Source organism: Lotus japonicus, chromosome 1 (genome assembly GCF_012489685.1).
Source record: "Lotus japonicus ecotype B-129 chromosome 1, LjGifu_v1.2".
Lineage (NCBI taxonomy): Eukaryota > Viridiplantae > Streptophyta > Magnoliopsida > Fabales > Fabaceae > Lotus > Lotus japonicus.
The window spans coordinates 56,591,377-56,605,697 of NC_080041.1; the positions used below are offsets into that span (position 1 = coordinate 56,591,377).

At 36.8% G+C, this 14,321-nt stretch overlaps 1 protein-coding gene across 1 annotated transcript; it reads right to left on the minus strand.

Moving 5' to 3' along the window:
- Positions 1-374: 374 nt before the first annotated feature.
- On the minus strand, positions 375-2,616 carry LOC130731926 (F-box protein At3g07870-like). Its single transcript, XM_057584087.1, has 2 exons — positions 1,155-2,616; positions 375-562 (listed from the first exon to the last, which is right to left on the minus strand). The coding sequence occupies exons 1-2, from the start codon at positions 2,519-2,521 to the stop codon at positions 460-462; spliced, it is 1,470 nt and encodes a 489-aa protein (XP_057440070.1). The 5' UTR covers positions 2,522-2,616; the 3' UTR covers positions 375-459.
- Positions 2,617-14,321: the final 11,705 nt, after the last annotated feature.

Sequence of the window (14,321 nt, forward strand, 5' to 3'; positions counted from 1 at the left end):
TTCAGATATCAATTGTTAATTACTATGGCCATCTATCTTATAAATATCACAAATTAGAGAATAATCCATTATATCTCTTAACCCACTTCACACAGTATGCATTGCCATTGACATTGTAATTAATCCTCGCCTCTCACTGACATGTTTCACTGCATCAAACACTTCTACCCGAACTTATATAACAAACAAAACCTGATGAACTAGTAAACACTACTTGCTGCAAATTTTCCATATTGATTCATTCACTAAAGAAACATAGTAGTAAAGCATGCAAAGGGCATACAACAGAATGAGATGGTTGAGCAATAATCATTCCCACGAAACCATAGATTAATGAAATAGCATTTTTAGTCTATGATGATATATGTTCCAAAAATTACCACCACTAAAATCCAAAACTAAAGAAAAAGCATAATCTTGTTATATGACAATTACATGTTCGGAGGTGTACTCTTCAATCTATTCTTCATCATCAGACGATATACAGTGCATATTTGTCACTTCTTTCACTTTAGCCATGAAAAGAACTTCATTTTCTTCTTCCAAATTAAACTTTGCGCACCTATATAGAAAGATACCAATATTAGTCAGTGCTTTAGTGATCAATTAATAAACTGGAGGTAGTATATAGCGGATCAAAATAGTTACCCAACATCTCAAAATAGTCTCCAACATCTGCTTTTACTAATTTACAACAAAACAATACCTCAGAGATCACATTACAGCAACTATGTATGTACATATTCTCCCCATTGGTAAGGAAGGTATATTGAGAGTTCAAAAGATGTTATTAACAATGCAAGTTTGTATCCACAGGGAACTTTTCTCTTTTCGTTTTCTTTTGGTTCATAAAGAAAATATTGTTGATAATGAAGAAAAACTAAAATCATGACATATGTGTAAAAGTTCCACACATATTTTAATTGTATTACAGTTGATTGCTGAGGTAATGGGTTTATCTTCCCCACCTCCCAAGTCCCAAACAGAATGCCAAAAAAGGAAATTAAAACAAATGCAGCAACACAGGAAACTCACACATGCTCCCATGAATACCTGTCTTATGATGCATAATATCATAGTAATTAGTATTTTTAAGGTAGCATTATATTAGATTCAATTAGTGAAAAAACAAAGTAATAGAACCAATATCCTACCTTGAGTGGACATTCAGAACCTCAATATTGTCTCCTTTCACAGCACCCTTCAGCGAGGTGAGACTGGGAATATGAGAAATAACCTCGAATGCTGATTCACCCCCACGAAGCTTAAATACTTTGAATCCATAACTTTTGGGTTCATAGTAGATAAAGCAATTGGAGGAATGAAAAAGCAATATAGCAGCACCGTTGTTAAATTGTTTTACAAACCAATATAAACCGCTATAAGGCCAACGATGTCTGCTCATAGTATCAACACTGAAAACCGGACTCCATGATTCTTCAACACCATATTTCTCCATAATCCAAATTCTAATAGGAGTATCCATAGAAGATGAATCACATATGTAAAGAGAGCCTCTTAATTCTCCCATGGTGATATTCGCTATATTATTTTTAGATAAATGAGGAGGAGAAGGGAAGGATTTGATCCCCTCATCACTTTCAAAGTCAAAACACAATATTGTTAATTTTGTTTGATAAGAACCGATCCAATGAAGTGCCCCACTCACACAAGTAGGAAACCTAAGCTGATCAAAATACGTATAAACAACTCCAAGATTCCTCCATGTTGATGCTCCTAGCGTGTGCATTTCAAATTCCATAATATTTTCACGATCCCGCCCACCCCAGCGTCTATGTATTCTTACCACCTTATATTCATTAGTTTTGGGTTGGAAACCAAAACCAAAATATAATTTTTGTTCTAAGGGTTTATTAGTTAAATCAATTCTAGTAGCTTTCGGAAGTCTTATGAACTCACCTGTGACTGGGTTGCAAACCACAAAATAGACTCCCGTCAAATCACACAAGCAAAGAAATCCATTACAAGAATTCACCATACGTAACGTATCATCTTTTGGATTGCAACGCCTTGGTCTACCTCTTTTCTTGGTCTCATCTCTATTAGCACTGCTAAGAGGAAGCATGAATTTATGCTCAAGCTTCAAGTGATTGTTGCATTCAGGTTTCATGAAGAAGTCCCCACAGCCACATAATTGATCATCATCAACATTTTCAAACTTTTCAGGCTCATACTCAGCAAGGTGCAGGATTCTTGACATTCGGTCCCCACTAAATATCCGAATCATGAAACCAAATGGGGCATGCTGAAAGTGTAATTTTGCAAAATATGGGTCTGAGATCATAGCTTTCCAACTTCTGCATACACATTTGCAGATGAAAACATACTTAATGGGAAGTCTCATAAGAATGTGAGCAATGATGTCAAGTGGAAGTAGATCAGCCCAAGAAAGCCCAAGTTGTTGACTTTCTGGCTCATCATCAACTTTCTCTGCTACTGCTACCCATTTGACTCTTCTGGTAGCCCTAACAGAGCCAATTAAACCGCTTCTTCTTTTCATGGCGACACTGAGAAGCAATCATGAAAAGCGAAAATCAGAACATGATATGCAAAACGGAAACATATATATAAAAATAAAGACTGAGGAGCGCGCATGTAAACACCACAAAAAGGGTTTCTTTTACTTCCTATCATTCAATTTAAGAAAATAATTGATGCATTCTTCAAGTTAACATTGAAATTAACAGTACTTTGTATGGAAAATTACAACCCAAACTATAAGATAAGGGAAAATGAACTGCAAAAGTACCTTTAGAGAGTTTCGCACCACATTGTCTGAGGAAAAAACGAATATATGTTGTCTTGAAACGGTTGCATGCAAATAGGGTGGAGATAGGGTAAAAGTAGGTGGGGAGCTTAGGGTTTGACCTGATTAAAAAAAAAATTGAGGCATGATATGAGGCATGTTGCTGATTATAGGTTCTTTTCTAGGTTTGATTAAGGATTTTTTTTTCAATATTGTAAAATAATATATATTTGCCAAAATATTGTCTGGTTTTTAGTATTTTTTATGTTTTTATTTAGATTTTATCTGGATATAAGTTATTTCATTTATTTAATTTTTATTTTGAATTAGTATCTTTTATATATTTTATTTTGATTTATTTTGTTAGTTTTATTTTGTTTTATTAATTTTCAAAATATAAAGGGAGTTGATTCAATGTTGATGGTCCACAAGAATTAAGGAGCAGATGCGGAAATCAGACAGTCGTTGTATATGTTACAGTCGCGTGACTCAATCAAGCTAGAGGTCTACTATAAGACCGTGGCTTGCGTGACACTGGATTTTAACCTTATAAGGTCCGAACCTTGCGACCCGACACATGGCAGAATACATTTTTATGGGCAAATGTTAGTTGTTAGTAATGTACTAATGTTAGTAAGTTAGTCCTCCTCATGTTCAAACCATGAACCCTTCACCATTCATCCCACTCAACCCTTATATCCCTAACTCTTACTACTTGAGCTATCATTTGAGGACGCGTGGCAGAATAAAGATAAGTTTTTTTTTTCTTATGTGAGACAAGAAATCACGTGATTGGAAGAAACGGAAACGGAAATAGAAGGAGATTAAAGTGAGAAGTGGCAACAAGCCAACAATATATTAAAAACGTTAAAGGGAAGGAGAAAATTAGAGAAGGTACCAGCAGCGTATAGGAAGAGGAAAACAGCGTGAATAGAAAGAAAAAATTTGATTCGATTTCTTACGTTTTTCTACTACTTCTTTGTAATCTCGCTTAAAAGAACTTTTACTCCCACAAATTCCTATTGCCTAAATGGAGTCGTCTTTACACTTTTCAAATAATACTCTCAGTCCCCAACGTTACCCTCCGTCGACATTTAGGGGTGGAAATAGGCTGGGTTGAGCCAGGTTTTGCGTGGCCCAAGCCTAATCTACTTAAAAGTCTATTTAACATAAAATTTCACCAAAAGAAGGTCATTAGGCCAATGGACTAATAGGCTAGCGGGCTAATAGACCTTTTTATAAATCATTGCATTTTCTTTTCAAATAAATAAACATGTATATCATTGCATTTCAAATAACAAAACCTCAATTATTTAAAACAAACACACCTAAAATTAAATTACATACAATTATATTATATTTATTTATATTATTAATAAAAATAATTGATAAGTAGGCCGGCCTATTAGGCCAAATAGGTTTTTTTAATTGTTTGGGCCTAACCTTTTTAGTTAAACAAGCCTTTTAAAAAGCCTAAGCCTGACCTTTTTAATAAACGAGTCAGGCCGGGTCGAGCCATATGCCCCTGACGAGCTGCCTGGCCTATTTCCACCCCAATCGACATTCTTGGTCCTTCCGTTAATTTTTAAGAGCTTCTTCAATGCAGGTTGCTTAATTCAGTTGAAGTATCTAAGAAAAGAAAAGTGGCAAAATGAAAAGCGGTATTGCGTTAGTAGTTAGCTAACCTCGATGGAGTTGGGAAGCAGTGTGTTGGCAGTTGGTCAACCCCAATTGTGGAGTCGTGTTTTTTCTCGCCCATCCTTAGTGGATCTAGCGTTATGGATATCTGAAAGAAGCATGCATGAGCATGAGCATCGACTAACTAATCTTATAACTTGATATAGTTCCTCATTCTTGTGAATGCTAGCTTAAGGGAATGACTTGTGATTGTTAGGGTAGTTTACCTAAGTTGTGACATCTGATTGCTAGAAGTTGACCCTTGTTTGATGTTTGTTGTTTGGGGTGCTTAACGCCTAGATGACGAGCATGCACCTCAATAAGGACACAAGTCTTCACCAGCTTGATATCGAGGAGGACACGACCTGGGAGATTGACCACTCCCAAGGTCGTTATGTGTACACTAGTCGTATCAAGGAGACGAGACGTGATCGCCAAGGATGAATCGAGGAGCACACTTACTACCACTGCGTCCTAAGGATGCCCAATCCTCCACTGAGATTCTCGCGCAACCTACTGTGGCCGAGGACAAGGATATGAATACTATGGATGACTCAGACTCCACTAAGCCTGTACACTATGAGTTCTCTTGTGTATACACCCGGACCCTCTCAAGATTCACCCGTATATTCACCGAGCTCTCCTTAGCTTGTTGTTGTTGTTGTTGACATTCAGGCACCTTCCTCTTAGGCAGAGAGTTTATTTTGGGTAAGAAATTAATCAATTAAAATGCACAAGGGGTGCCACCCAATACAAAGACAACAAGAACAGATTACGAAACATAGTACTGACCGCTTCCTTTGCCTGATGGTGAAGCTATGGGATAGGATGGAGCAGATGACGTGCGATGACGTAATGAAAGCATTGGAGGAGGTCTTGGCGGCACGCGGTCTATGAGTCGGGTTGGGGGTGTGATGTTAGAGTCTATTTATGGGGTTGTGTGTGTGTGTGTGTGTGTGTGTGTGTGTGAGAGAGAGAGAGAGAGAGAGAGAGAGAGAGAGAGAGAGAGAGAGAGAGTAGAGGGGGAAGTCCGAAGTCAATTTGCAGGAAGAGGAGGCAAAGGATAGTGGGAGGACCCATTCTCGACACCACAATGGAGGAAACATCACAACATTTTCTTCTCTAAATTTACTGACAATTTTGCAGAGAAGGAAATGTGGCAAGTGTTTCAATGATATGGAAGGGTTTGGGAGATCTTAATTCCTCCTAAGAAAGACAAAAACGGAAGGAGGTTTGTGTTGTTCCTTTGTTATGATTGTCAATATTTTAGCTAATGTATGTTGTATGCCAACATGTCGGACACGATGTCATAACATCTTGACTATTACATGCGTCCCTGTGAATCTGCTGTGAGTTGGCTAAGTTATCTGTGAAGCTTTGTTTTGATTACATGGTAATCAAGTTAGGGTTTTGTTGGAAGCTTCTGTGCGCCGTTCAATGAATATATCAAGTGTGATCAAATCAGTTTTAAGGGATTTGATCTAAGATATTTATGAAAGTTTTTATCTGTAACTGAAACACATCTTTGAAGATTCTCTGCAGATTTGTTTCATTAACAACTTCCTGTTTTGTGTGGACTCTTTGCTCGCCCAAGCCCATCGAAGACAAGGCCTGGACGGCTGCTACTTAAGAAGACCTAGACCTAGTTGCTAGGTGGTGCTTCTTGTTGAGTAAATTAGGGTTTACTCTTGTTTGGTTCACACATGGTGTTCTCTCAGCAGCTTTATGTTCTAACTGTAAGCTGAGAGTTGTTGTGTTAGTTGTTTGATCTTGAGATCGGCTTTACTCTTATTGTAAGAGATTAATCAGTGTGGCAGTGATTAGGTGTGAGAAAGTTAGAGAGACTCTCATACTTAGGGGGAGACCTAAGTAATATTCCACGGGTAGAGTTAGGTAGAAAAGGTAGTTGAACTGGGGCAGTTCCTGTGAGACCTTTTGTGTACAATTTCTCTATAATAGTGGATTATCTTTCCCGGGTGAAAACCCTCCAGACGTAGGTGATATTGCACCGATCTGGGTTACCAATTATTTGTGTCCTTCTTTACTGTTTTTCTGATTTAATACTGTGCTGCACTTCTGTTGTTATCTGCTGTATGTTGTGCCAGATGTCCTAAACATTTGGTTCGACATCTGTCCTGTGCGTGAACCAGAATTTCAGTTTGGATTTGTGAATTTATTAAAGTGAAAGATCTCATGAAACTTGAAAAACAACTGGACCATATATTGATTGACAACACAAATATGCATGTCAACTTCCCAAGGTGTGCAAAACGCCCAAAGTTGGATCAGGGGACCGGAACTCAACTCAGAAGCAGGAGGAGGAAGAGCTTCAAATACTATGTGGGGACGGATTAATAATACCAACAGAGGCAAGAAGACTTAGGGAGTACAAGTAAAAGAAATCGCACGTAAGTGCTCCAACGAACCATCTTTGAAAGCTTATTGATCTCAACCATTTAAAAAATAATCAAACGGTCTAAACTTATGCGGGAGGAATATTGCTGCAGAGAGGTCCCGAGGTCCCCCACAATAGGATCCTTAATTATCCCTTTTAACTTTGTCACATCGTAACTTTAAAAACAAGTGAGGGAGGGAGTAAACATGCCCCTAATCTCCAAATCTTAAAATAATAATGAGACCAAAACAATAAAAATTAATTAGTGTATAAGGGCTAAACAAAATATCTAAATATAGGATTAAATAAATAAAGTAAAATAACAAAGTCTAATTAATTGTTATAACAACATGATATTAAATGAAACTAAACTAGTGTTTCTTACCCGTGCGATGCACGGGAAATATGTATGTCGTATTTTATACGTGAGACAATACGTTGATTATTTAAAATATAATAAACAAAAATGAAATTGAAGAGTCTGATACGCTTAGCAAAGTGGCGGAAAAGTCTTAAATTGAATCACTTGTTTGAGATTCGTGCGGTTGAATAACTAATAAACAGAGATGAAATAGAAGTGTCTGAAATGCGAAGCAAACGACTGATTAACTAATAAGAATATTGGTTAACGGAACCTCAAATTCTCCTAAACATATAAGGGTTTCATCTACCGAGGGTCAGTTCAAAACTGACCCATGGTGCTTCAGTTTAATATGAATCGTTATATATAATATTAAAATATTCCATGATTCAGATTTAAAACATGAAAATGATGTAATGACAAAACACCCCTGATTCATCATCCTCTCCATCAACTGCTCTGTTAGACAACCATAGCCACCGCCGGCGAATGGGCCTCCGCCTACTGCTCCTCTCCCACCACCACCTCCTCCTCCTTAGATCCTCCTTCTCTCCCTCCCTTTCCCCCCCACCCCTCCCCTGACCCAACACCGTGCCCCTTCTCTACTCAGCCTCCTTCAACCTCTGATTTAAGCCCCAACCAAACTACAGCAACAGAGCCATCCGGATCCGCCACCAAAACTTGCAGATACGCCACAAAAACTTCGAGATCTGCCACCAAATCTCTCCAGCCATCAAGACCCACTGGCCATGGCCGTCGTCAGAGGCACAGTCGTGACCATCGACCCTTGCCGCCGTGAGTGCAAGGTCCAGACGCTCCGTTTCGCCGCGCCGGGTTCACACATGCTCCAACCTTCACTCGCATCACCATCAACGCAAACCTCACCGTGTTCTAGTCCCTTAGGGCCTCTGCTTAAACCCTCGCGCCGCCAGGCCAGAGTCTCACCGTCGTCGCCTTTGTCGTGGTCCCCTCGCCCTCAATCTGCTGTCCTCCACCACGTTACAATTTTCTCTTTCCCTCTCTGGTAACTTCAATTTCAGAATCTACAACTTTAAAATATCAACAAAGAAAAAAGCTACAATAATTTATGAACACTAATTATAGCAACAATAGAGGAAAATTGCGTTAAGCAATAATACAATTTCCTATCCTTGCAGTAGAGATCCCGAATCTGGTTACCCGGTGGCGGTGATGAAGCGGTGGCGGGAGGGTAGTGGGGACAAATGAGGAAGAAAGAAATTTTTAAATTAAAATGGGCATTTTTGTAATTTAAAGGAGAAACAGTAAATGTACCACGGTGCTTCAGTTAGAAAAGAACCCACCGTAGATTGAGCCACATATAAGGGGACGGTCAATTAAACAATGACAGGTAAGTTCAACCTATCAATGAAACTGAAATCTAGTGAAGAAAAGATTTGGATTTCATCTCGGCTAGCAAATTAACTCAAAAGAGAAGGAACATAAATTAATTAGCCTTCATGCATCATAACCAACTTGAAACGAAATATAATGAATGATTAAACATAAAAGAGATCTTTGATACCAAATATCTGAGTTGAAGCCATAGGGAAAATCAGCAAGCAGCTCCGAGCACCTGTAACTTGAGGTCTCCACAATCTAGCATGAATCTCACTAATGAAGTAATCACAATCTAGAGGGGGAAAAGCTTATAAAATATTCTGACATCGAACCTGAATCAGAAACTCACCACTCACACGAACTTAGATTCTTCTTTCTTCTCTTGTCAATTATTGTGTTCTTCTAGTTTCTTCTCGTTAGGATTCTCTTCCTCCTACTCAGAAAAGAACAAAGAAATAAAATGAAAAGAGAAAATTAAGAAAAAGTCACCGTTGGACAAAAACCCCAGTCTCCAATTCATGAACAGTGTCTAATCTACGTAGTTTCCACCACTCCTCACATCAGCAACTGCATGGGTTGTATGAGAGCAGTTTCTCAAGCATTCCTTCTCACATTGTTCGAAGAAGTGTCTCTCGGAACTCGGAAGAGACTCTAATCCAGATATTTCTGATATGAACTCAGCATGAAACGCAAAAATAAGAAAATGCTCAAGCTTTTACTTAGCACATGTATAAGAATGATAAGAAATAAGAAGTAAGACTTGATTTGACACAAAATTTTGACGGGGCCTATCAGCATAAAACACTTCTGATATTTGCTCTGATGTGTGGTAATCAACACTGGAGTACAATTGTGCTACTTATCAAATCGAGTGAATCGAATTCACATCATAAGTTAAAAAAATCAAAGGCACATTTGAGTCAAATGAAACAAAAAAAATGATGTAATGCCCCTCATGTGAACACCCTAAAAAATTATCCATATATGTGAGAAAAGTACAAAATAATTCTCCCATCCAAACTCATAATTCCCCCATCGAAAATAATTATATCCATAAGATCAACTATCAAGTATCAAGACAGGTTAATTCATAAGTTATGTAATGCCAAAAGTAATTGTGGTTACTTCACGAACTTATACTAAAAATCAATTTAAATTGAACTTAAGAAAATATATAGAGCAAAGTAAGATATGTCACTCAATTGGCGTACTAAAACACGATTGATTATCGGTAAAGCTGATGAGTTTTAGGGAAAGATGAACCAACCTTAAGAATGGGCTAGACATGCTCATGAAGATTAAATATGAGCTTTTCATATGATTTCATCAATTTGAGTGACATGTGCATCATAAAACAAATCATCAATCTTGCTTCTTCGTAAGAATCAAAACTGAAACTGGATCAGGAATATTGGCTACGTTTCAGATCCTAAGGAAGTTTTAAAGGAAAAAAACTGAATCAATTTTTGGAATCAAAGAAACGTAATCACAATATATGCACAAAAATCTCCGATGGAGGAATGCGCAATCTTAGATAATTAGGGCAAATCTTTTAAAATTTTATGAAAAAGTTTCTCAAATTTAAAATTACCTTTAAAAAATCGGTTTCAATATTTGTTATGAAAATAAATTTAGGTGAAGAAAAAGTTTTTTTTTAGAGTATGAATTAAATTTTATGGTATTTTTATTGAATTTTCGGATTTTTATTTAATTCAGAATTTTATAAGTTTTTATTGTGATTCGGTAGATTTTGATAGTTTTTATTAATTATTTTTATAGTATTAATTAAATTTTATGTTAATTTTATTGAATTTTCGGATTTTTATTTAAGTAAGGATTTTATGAGTTTTTATTGTGATTTGTTAGTTTTTATTAATTAATTTTTATGGTATTTTTATTGAATTTTTAGTTTTTTATTTAATCTAGGTAAATCTTAGATAATTAGGGAAAATCTTTTAAAATTTTAATATTTTATGAAAAAGTTTCTCAGATTTAAAATTAACCTAAATCCTAATCAAATCTAAAATTTAAAAGGTACTAACTAAATATAGATAAAAACTATCAAAATCTAGCAAATCTCAATAAAAAATCATAAAATCCTGAATTAATTAAAAATTCGAAAATTCAATAAAAATACCATAAAAATTATTTAATACTCTAAAAATAAACCAAAAATAAATTAAGATAAAATCAAGAAATAAACAACATAAATCCTAATCAAATCTAAAATTTAAAAATATTTTTTTTATGAGAATTAACCTGAGAATGACACGTGGAATTTTTTTTATGAGAATTAACGTGAGAATGACACGTCACTAAGAATTAACGTGAGAGTGACACGTCACTAAATCAGCCTTCTTCTTTTCTAATATATATTGATGATATTGATATTGATATCTTGGGCATCCAAGGTTAAAGTTATGCGAGTGTCGACGATGGATAACTGAGGCATAACTAGTTATCAACGTGTGTGGTCATTTTCCAATTGCAAGAAATAACAATGGAGAATGTGGTAAGGTCATCAAGCTACCACCTCTCTCCAACAGTAGGAAGTTTTTGGTTCCGGAAATATACAAATGACTGGAGTCTTATTTAACCCAAGAAAATGACATTGTTTAATTTATTCATCTACCATAAACATTAAATTCAATATATAAAATATTGATGATGTCAATTTTTTAAAGCAAAAATCACACTTTATTGATAATCAATAGCTCATGAGTACACAACCTTCCCATGTAGGCAAAACTTGATTAAAACAAATTACACCGGTAACTAAACTTATGTTCACCTGTTTACACCAAATTTTAGTAAACAAATAAGAGAATCCAAGGATCAATCTGGGGACTGGATTTGAGTCCTCTTGGGTTCTTTGGTAAAAATATCTTAAGTATTAATTAATTAAAACTGAGAAAAACTTGTGAAGAAATGTAAGCGTTTTGAGTACATTTGAGTAGATAAATTCGTGAACCCCTATTCTATCTAAAAATCTGCTATTTATAGACCCAAAACACAACTGTCTTCCAACGGTCAGTTGATGAGACAATCACAAGTGTCTTCTAGGCATCTTCTCGTCTTACACGTGTCCTTTTGTCTTACACGTGCTCTTCTTGCGTCATACTTCTGATACCTGGCTTTTAACAACATGTCTCCTTGTAACCTGCGATTTTGGAGCAAATCTGATATGAACAAAATTTGCTTTTTGGTCTCCCCCTGATGCAGGTTTAATTAAAGCAAATGTTGATGGGGCTGCTAGAGGATCCTCGGGACAGTGTGGAATTGGGGGGATTCTAAGAAATAGCAAGAATGAGATACTAGGATTCTTTTCCAAAAACAAGGGGGAGTGTTTTGCTTTTGAGGCGGAGGTCTGGGCAATTCATGAAATGCTCCTTCTGTGTGTATCAAGGCAGATTAGCTTCTTAATCATTGAAAGTGACTCATCCCTAGCTGTAGGGTGGGTTAATAACAGGAATAACAGGCCGTGGAAATTGTTGAATGTCCTCAATCAGATTGACTTATGGATTGGGGACGTAAGGTGTTTAAAAGTGAAACATATTTTCAGGGAAGCGAATTCAGAAGCGGATAGATTAGCTAAAAGGGGAGCAGAGTTTACAAAGGATCTTGTGTACTTCAAAGAGTCTCTTTAAAGCTTGCTCCCCCTTGCCTCTTGCTTTTGTTCTGGTTGATATTATTCACGTGAAGGGCTTGGCAGAGGACTGTGTAATGTTTGGTTAGTGTTTGTTTGTAAATGAGTACTCTTTTTCCTCTCTTGGGTTTTTCCCATTGGGTTTTTCCAAGAGAGGTTTTAATGAGGCTTGTTTATGAACTTGTGTAAACACTTTATTTTGTTTCCCTCTTGCCTGTTTTACCTACTATGAGAGGGGTGTTCTCATAGACTTTCGCTGTTATCTAATAATAAGCTCTTTGTTCTCAAAAAAAAAAAACAACATGTCTCCTTGTATTTTGAAATACGAACTTTAAGTCAAAAGTACGATTGTCGACCACATCTGACACTTAACAAATTTATATACATAAATCTTCATACATTCGACTTCCATATACCATAATCGAATCATACTCTCTATGTCGAAATTATTTTAAACTTGTATTTAACATATGCCCCCCAAAATATCATATTTTCGATGAGAAAATTGATATTTTTTGTGCCCAATACTTTCGACCAAACACTAAGAGTCAATTTATCCCTTTTGGTCTCTGACATAGCAAAAGTCTCTTTTGTCCTTTAATAACTTTCAACTCAGACCATCCACAATGGATGGTTTAATTGTTTGTTGAAGTGTGTTGAAGTTTGTTGAAGTGTTTTAATGGTTGTTGGATTTAGTTGAAAGAGGAGAGAGAGGGAGAAAATGTTGAAGATATTCAACAAAAAAAAGGAGCCTGCGGTGTGCCACGTGGCGCGAGGCCAGTGGCCACCGCAGGCGCGTGTACAGCACGCGCAGACAATGTCTGCAGGAGAGAGAAGACGGCTTTTTCTGCCCCTGCCACGTGGCAGCCTGTGGTTGGTCAGTCCGGATTTCGTTTTTCCTTATCTTTTGAACTCAATTATTTCATCAAAAAAAATATTTTCTGAAAAAAAAAATTATACCAAAATTCATGATTTTTTTTTCTCTATAAATAGAGACTTGGTTCGTTTGATTTGGACACAGAAAAAAAAACCAAGTTTTTTCACTCTCTTATTATCTCTCTCACCATCTTATTTATCTATCTATTAGCATTTGTATTGAAATGGATCCCAACAATCCCCATTTGAACACCCAGAATTCTTCAAACAACCCATTTTACAACCAAAACCACAACAACTATGAAGATCCAAATCAAATTTCTTACCAACATCCTCAAAATCCCACCAATTATCAAGTCCCACATCAATTGTTCAACCAACGTCCTCAAAATCCAAACTATTATCAAGTCCCCCATCAATTCTCCAACCAACGTCCTCAAAATCCAAACTATTATCCAGATCCGAATCAATATTCGTACCAACCTCCTCAAAACATACAAAATTTTAACCAGTCATCAATTGTTCCAAACTCTCATCCATCTTATGGATCTGTGAGATATTCATCTCAAACACCTCAGTCTAGTGGTTATATGCCAGTGGTTCCTGAAAATGTTCCGAGTGTTGATGTAGCGGAATTTCCGGAATTTTCAACACAAGTCAATCTTGGTGGCGGATCAGCTGATAATGAAGTCAATGAAATCACTCCTAAGAGCAAAAAAGCCCATTTACCCGCATGGAACACTGCACAAAATCTAGTGCTAATTAGTGGGTGGATTAATTGCGGAACAAACAGTGTTGTCGGAAGAAACCAGAAAGGAGAAACATTTTGGAGAGATATTGCTGAGTATTGTAATGAGCATTGCTCATTCGATCCTCCGCGCGATTGGGTTGCCTGCCGAAACCGTTGGAATTATATGAACACAAGACTGGGTAAATGGATTGGCGCTTATGATAGCGCTAAGCGTGAGCATCGAAGCGGTTGGTCGGAGGATGATGTTATCGCAAGAGCGCAGGAATTATACGCAAGTGGGAAGATTGGTCAATTTACTTTGATGGAAGAATGGTGCGTTCTCCGTGATCAACCACGTTTTTGTAGTCAGGTAGGAGGAAATAGTGGCTCGAGAAGTAGTGGATCTAAGAGATCACACGACAGTGATGCAAGTGGCTCAAACTCTATAGGATCAATTCCTCGTCCAATGGGTAGGGAGGCAGCTAAAAAAAAGAGTAAAAAGAAAATTAG

What these genes read in the sequence shown, in the direction of transcription:
- LOC130731926 (XM_057584087.1), bottom strand. Translation starts at nt 2,521, where the DNA reads ATGAAAAGAAGAAGCGGTTTAATTGGCTCTGTTAGGGCTACCAGAAGA. An exon ending in GTTCTGAATGTCCACTCAAG is followed by an intron (nt 563 to 1,154) that starts GTAGGATATTGG and finishes CTTTCTATATAG; the next exon opens with GTGCGCAAAGTTTAATTTGG.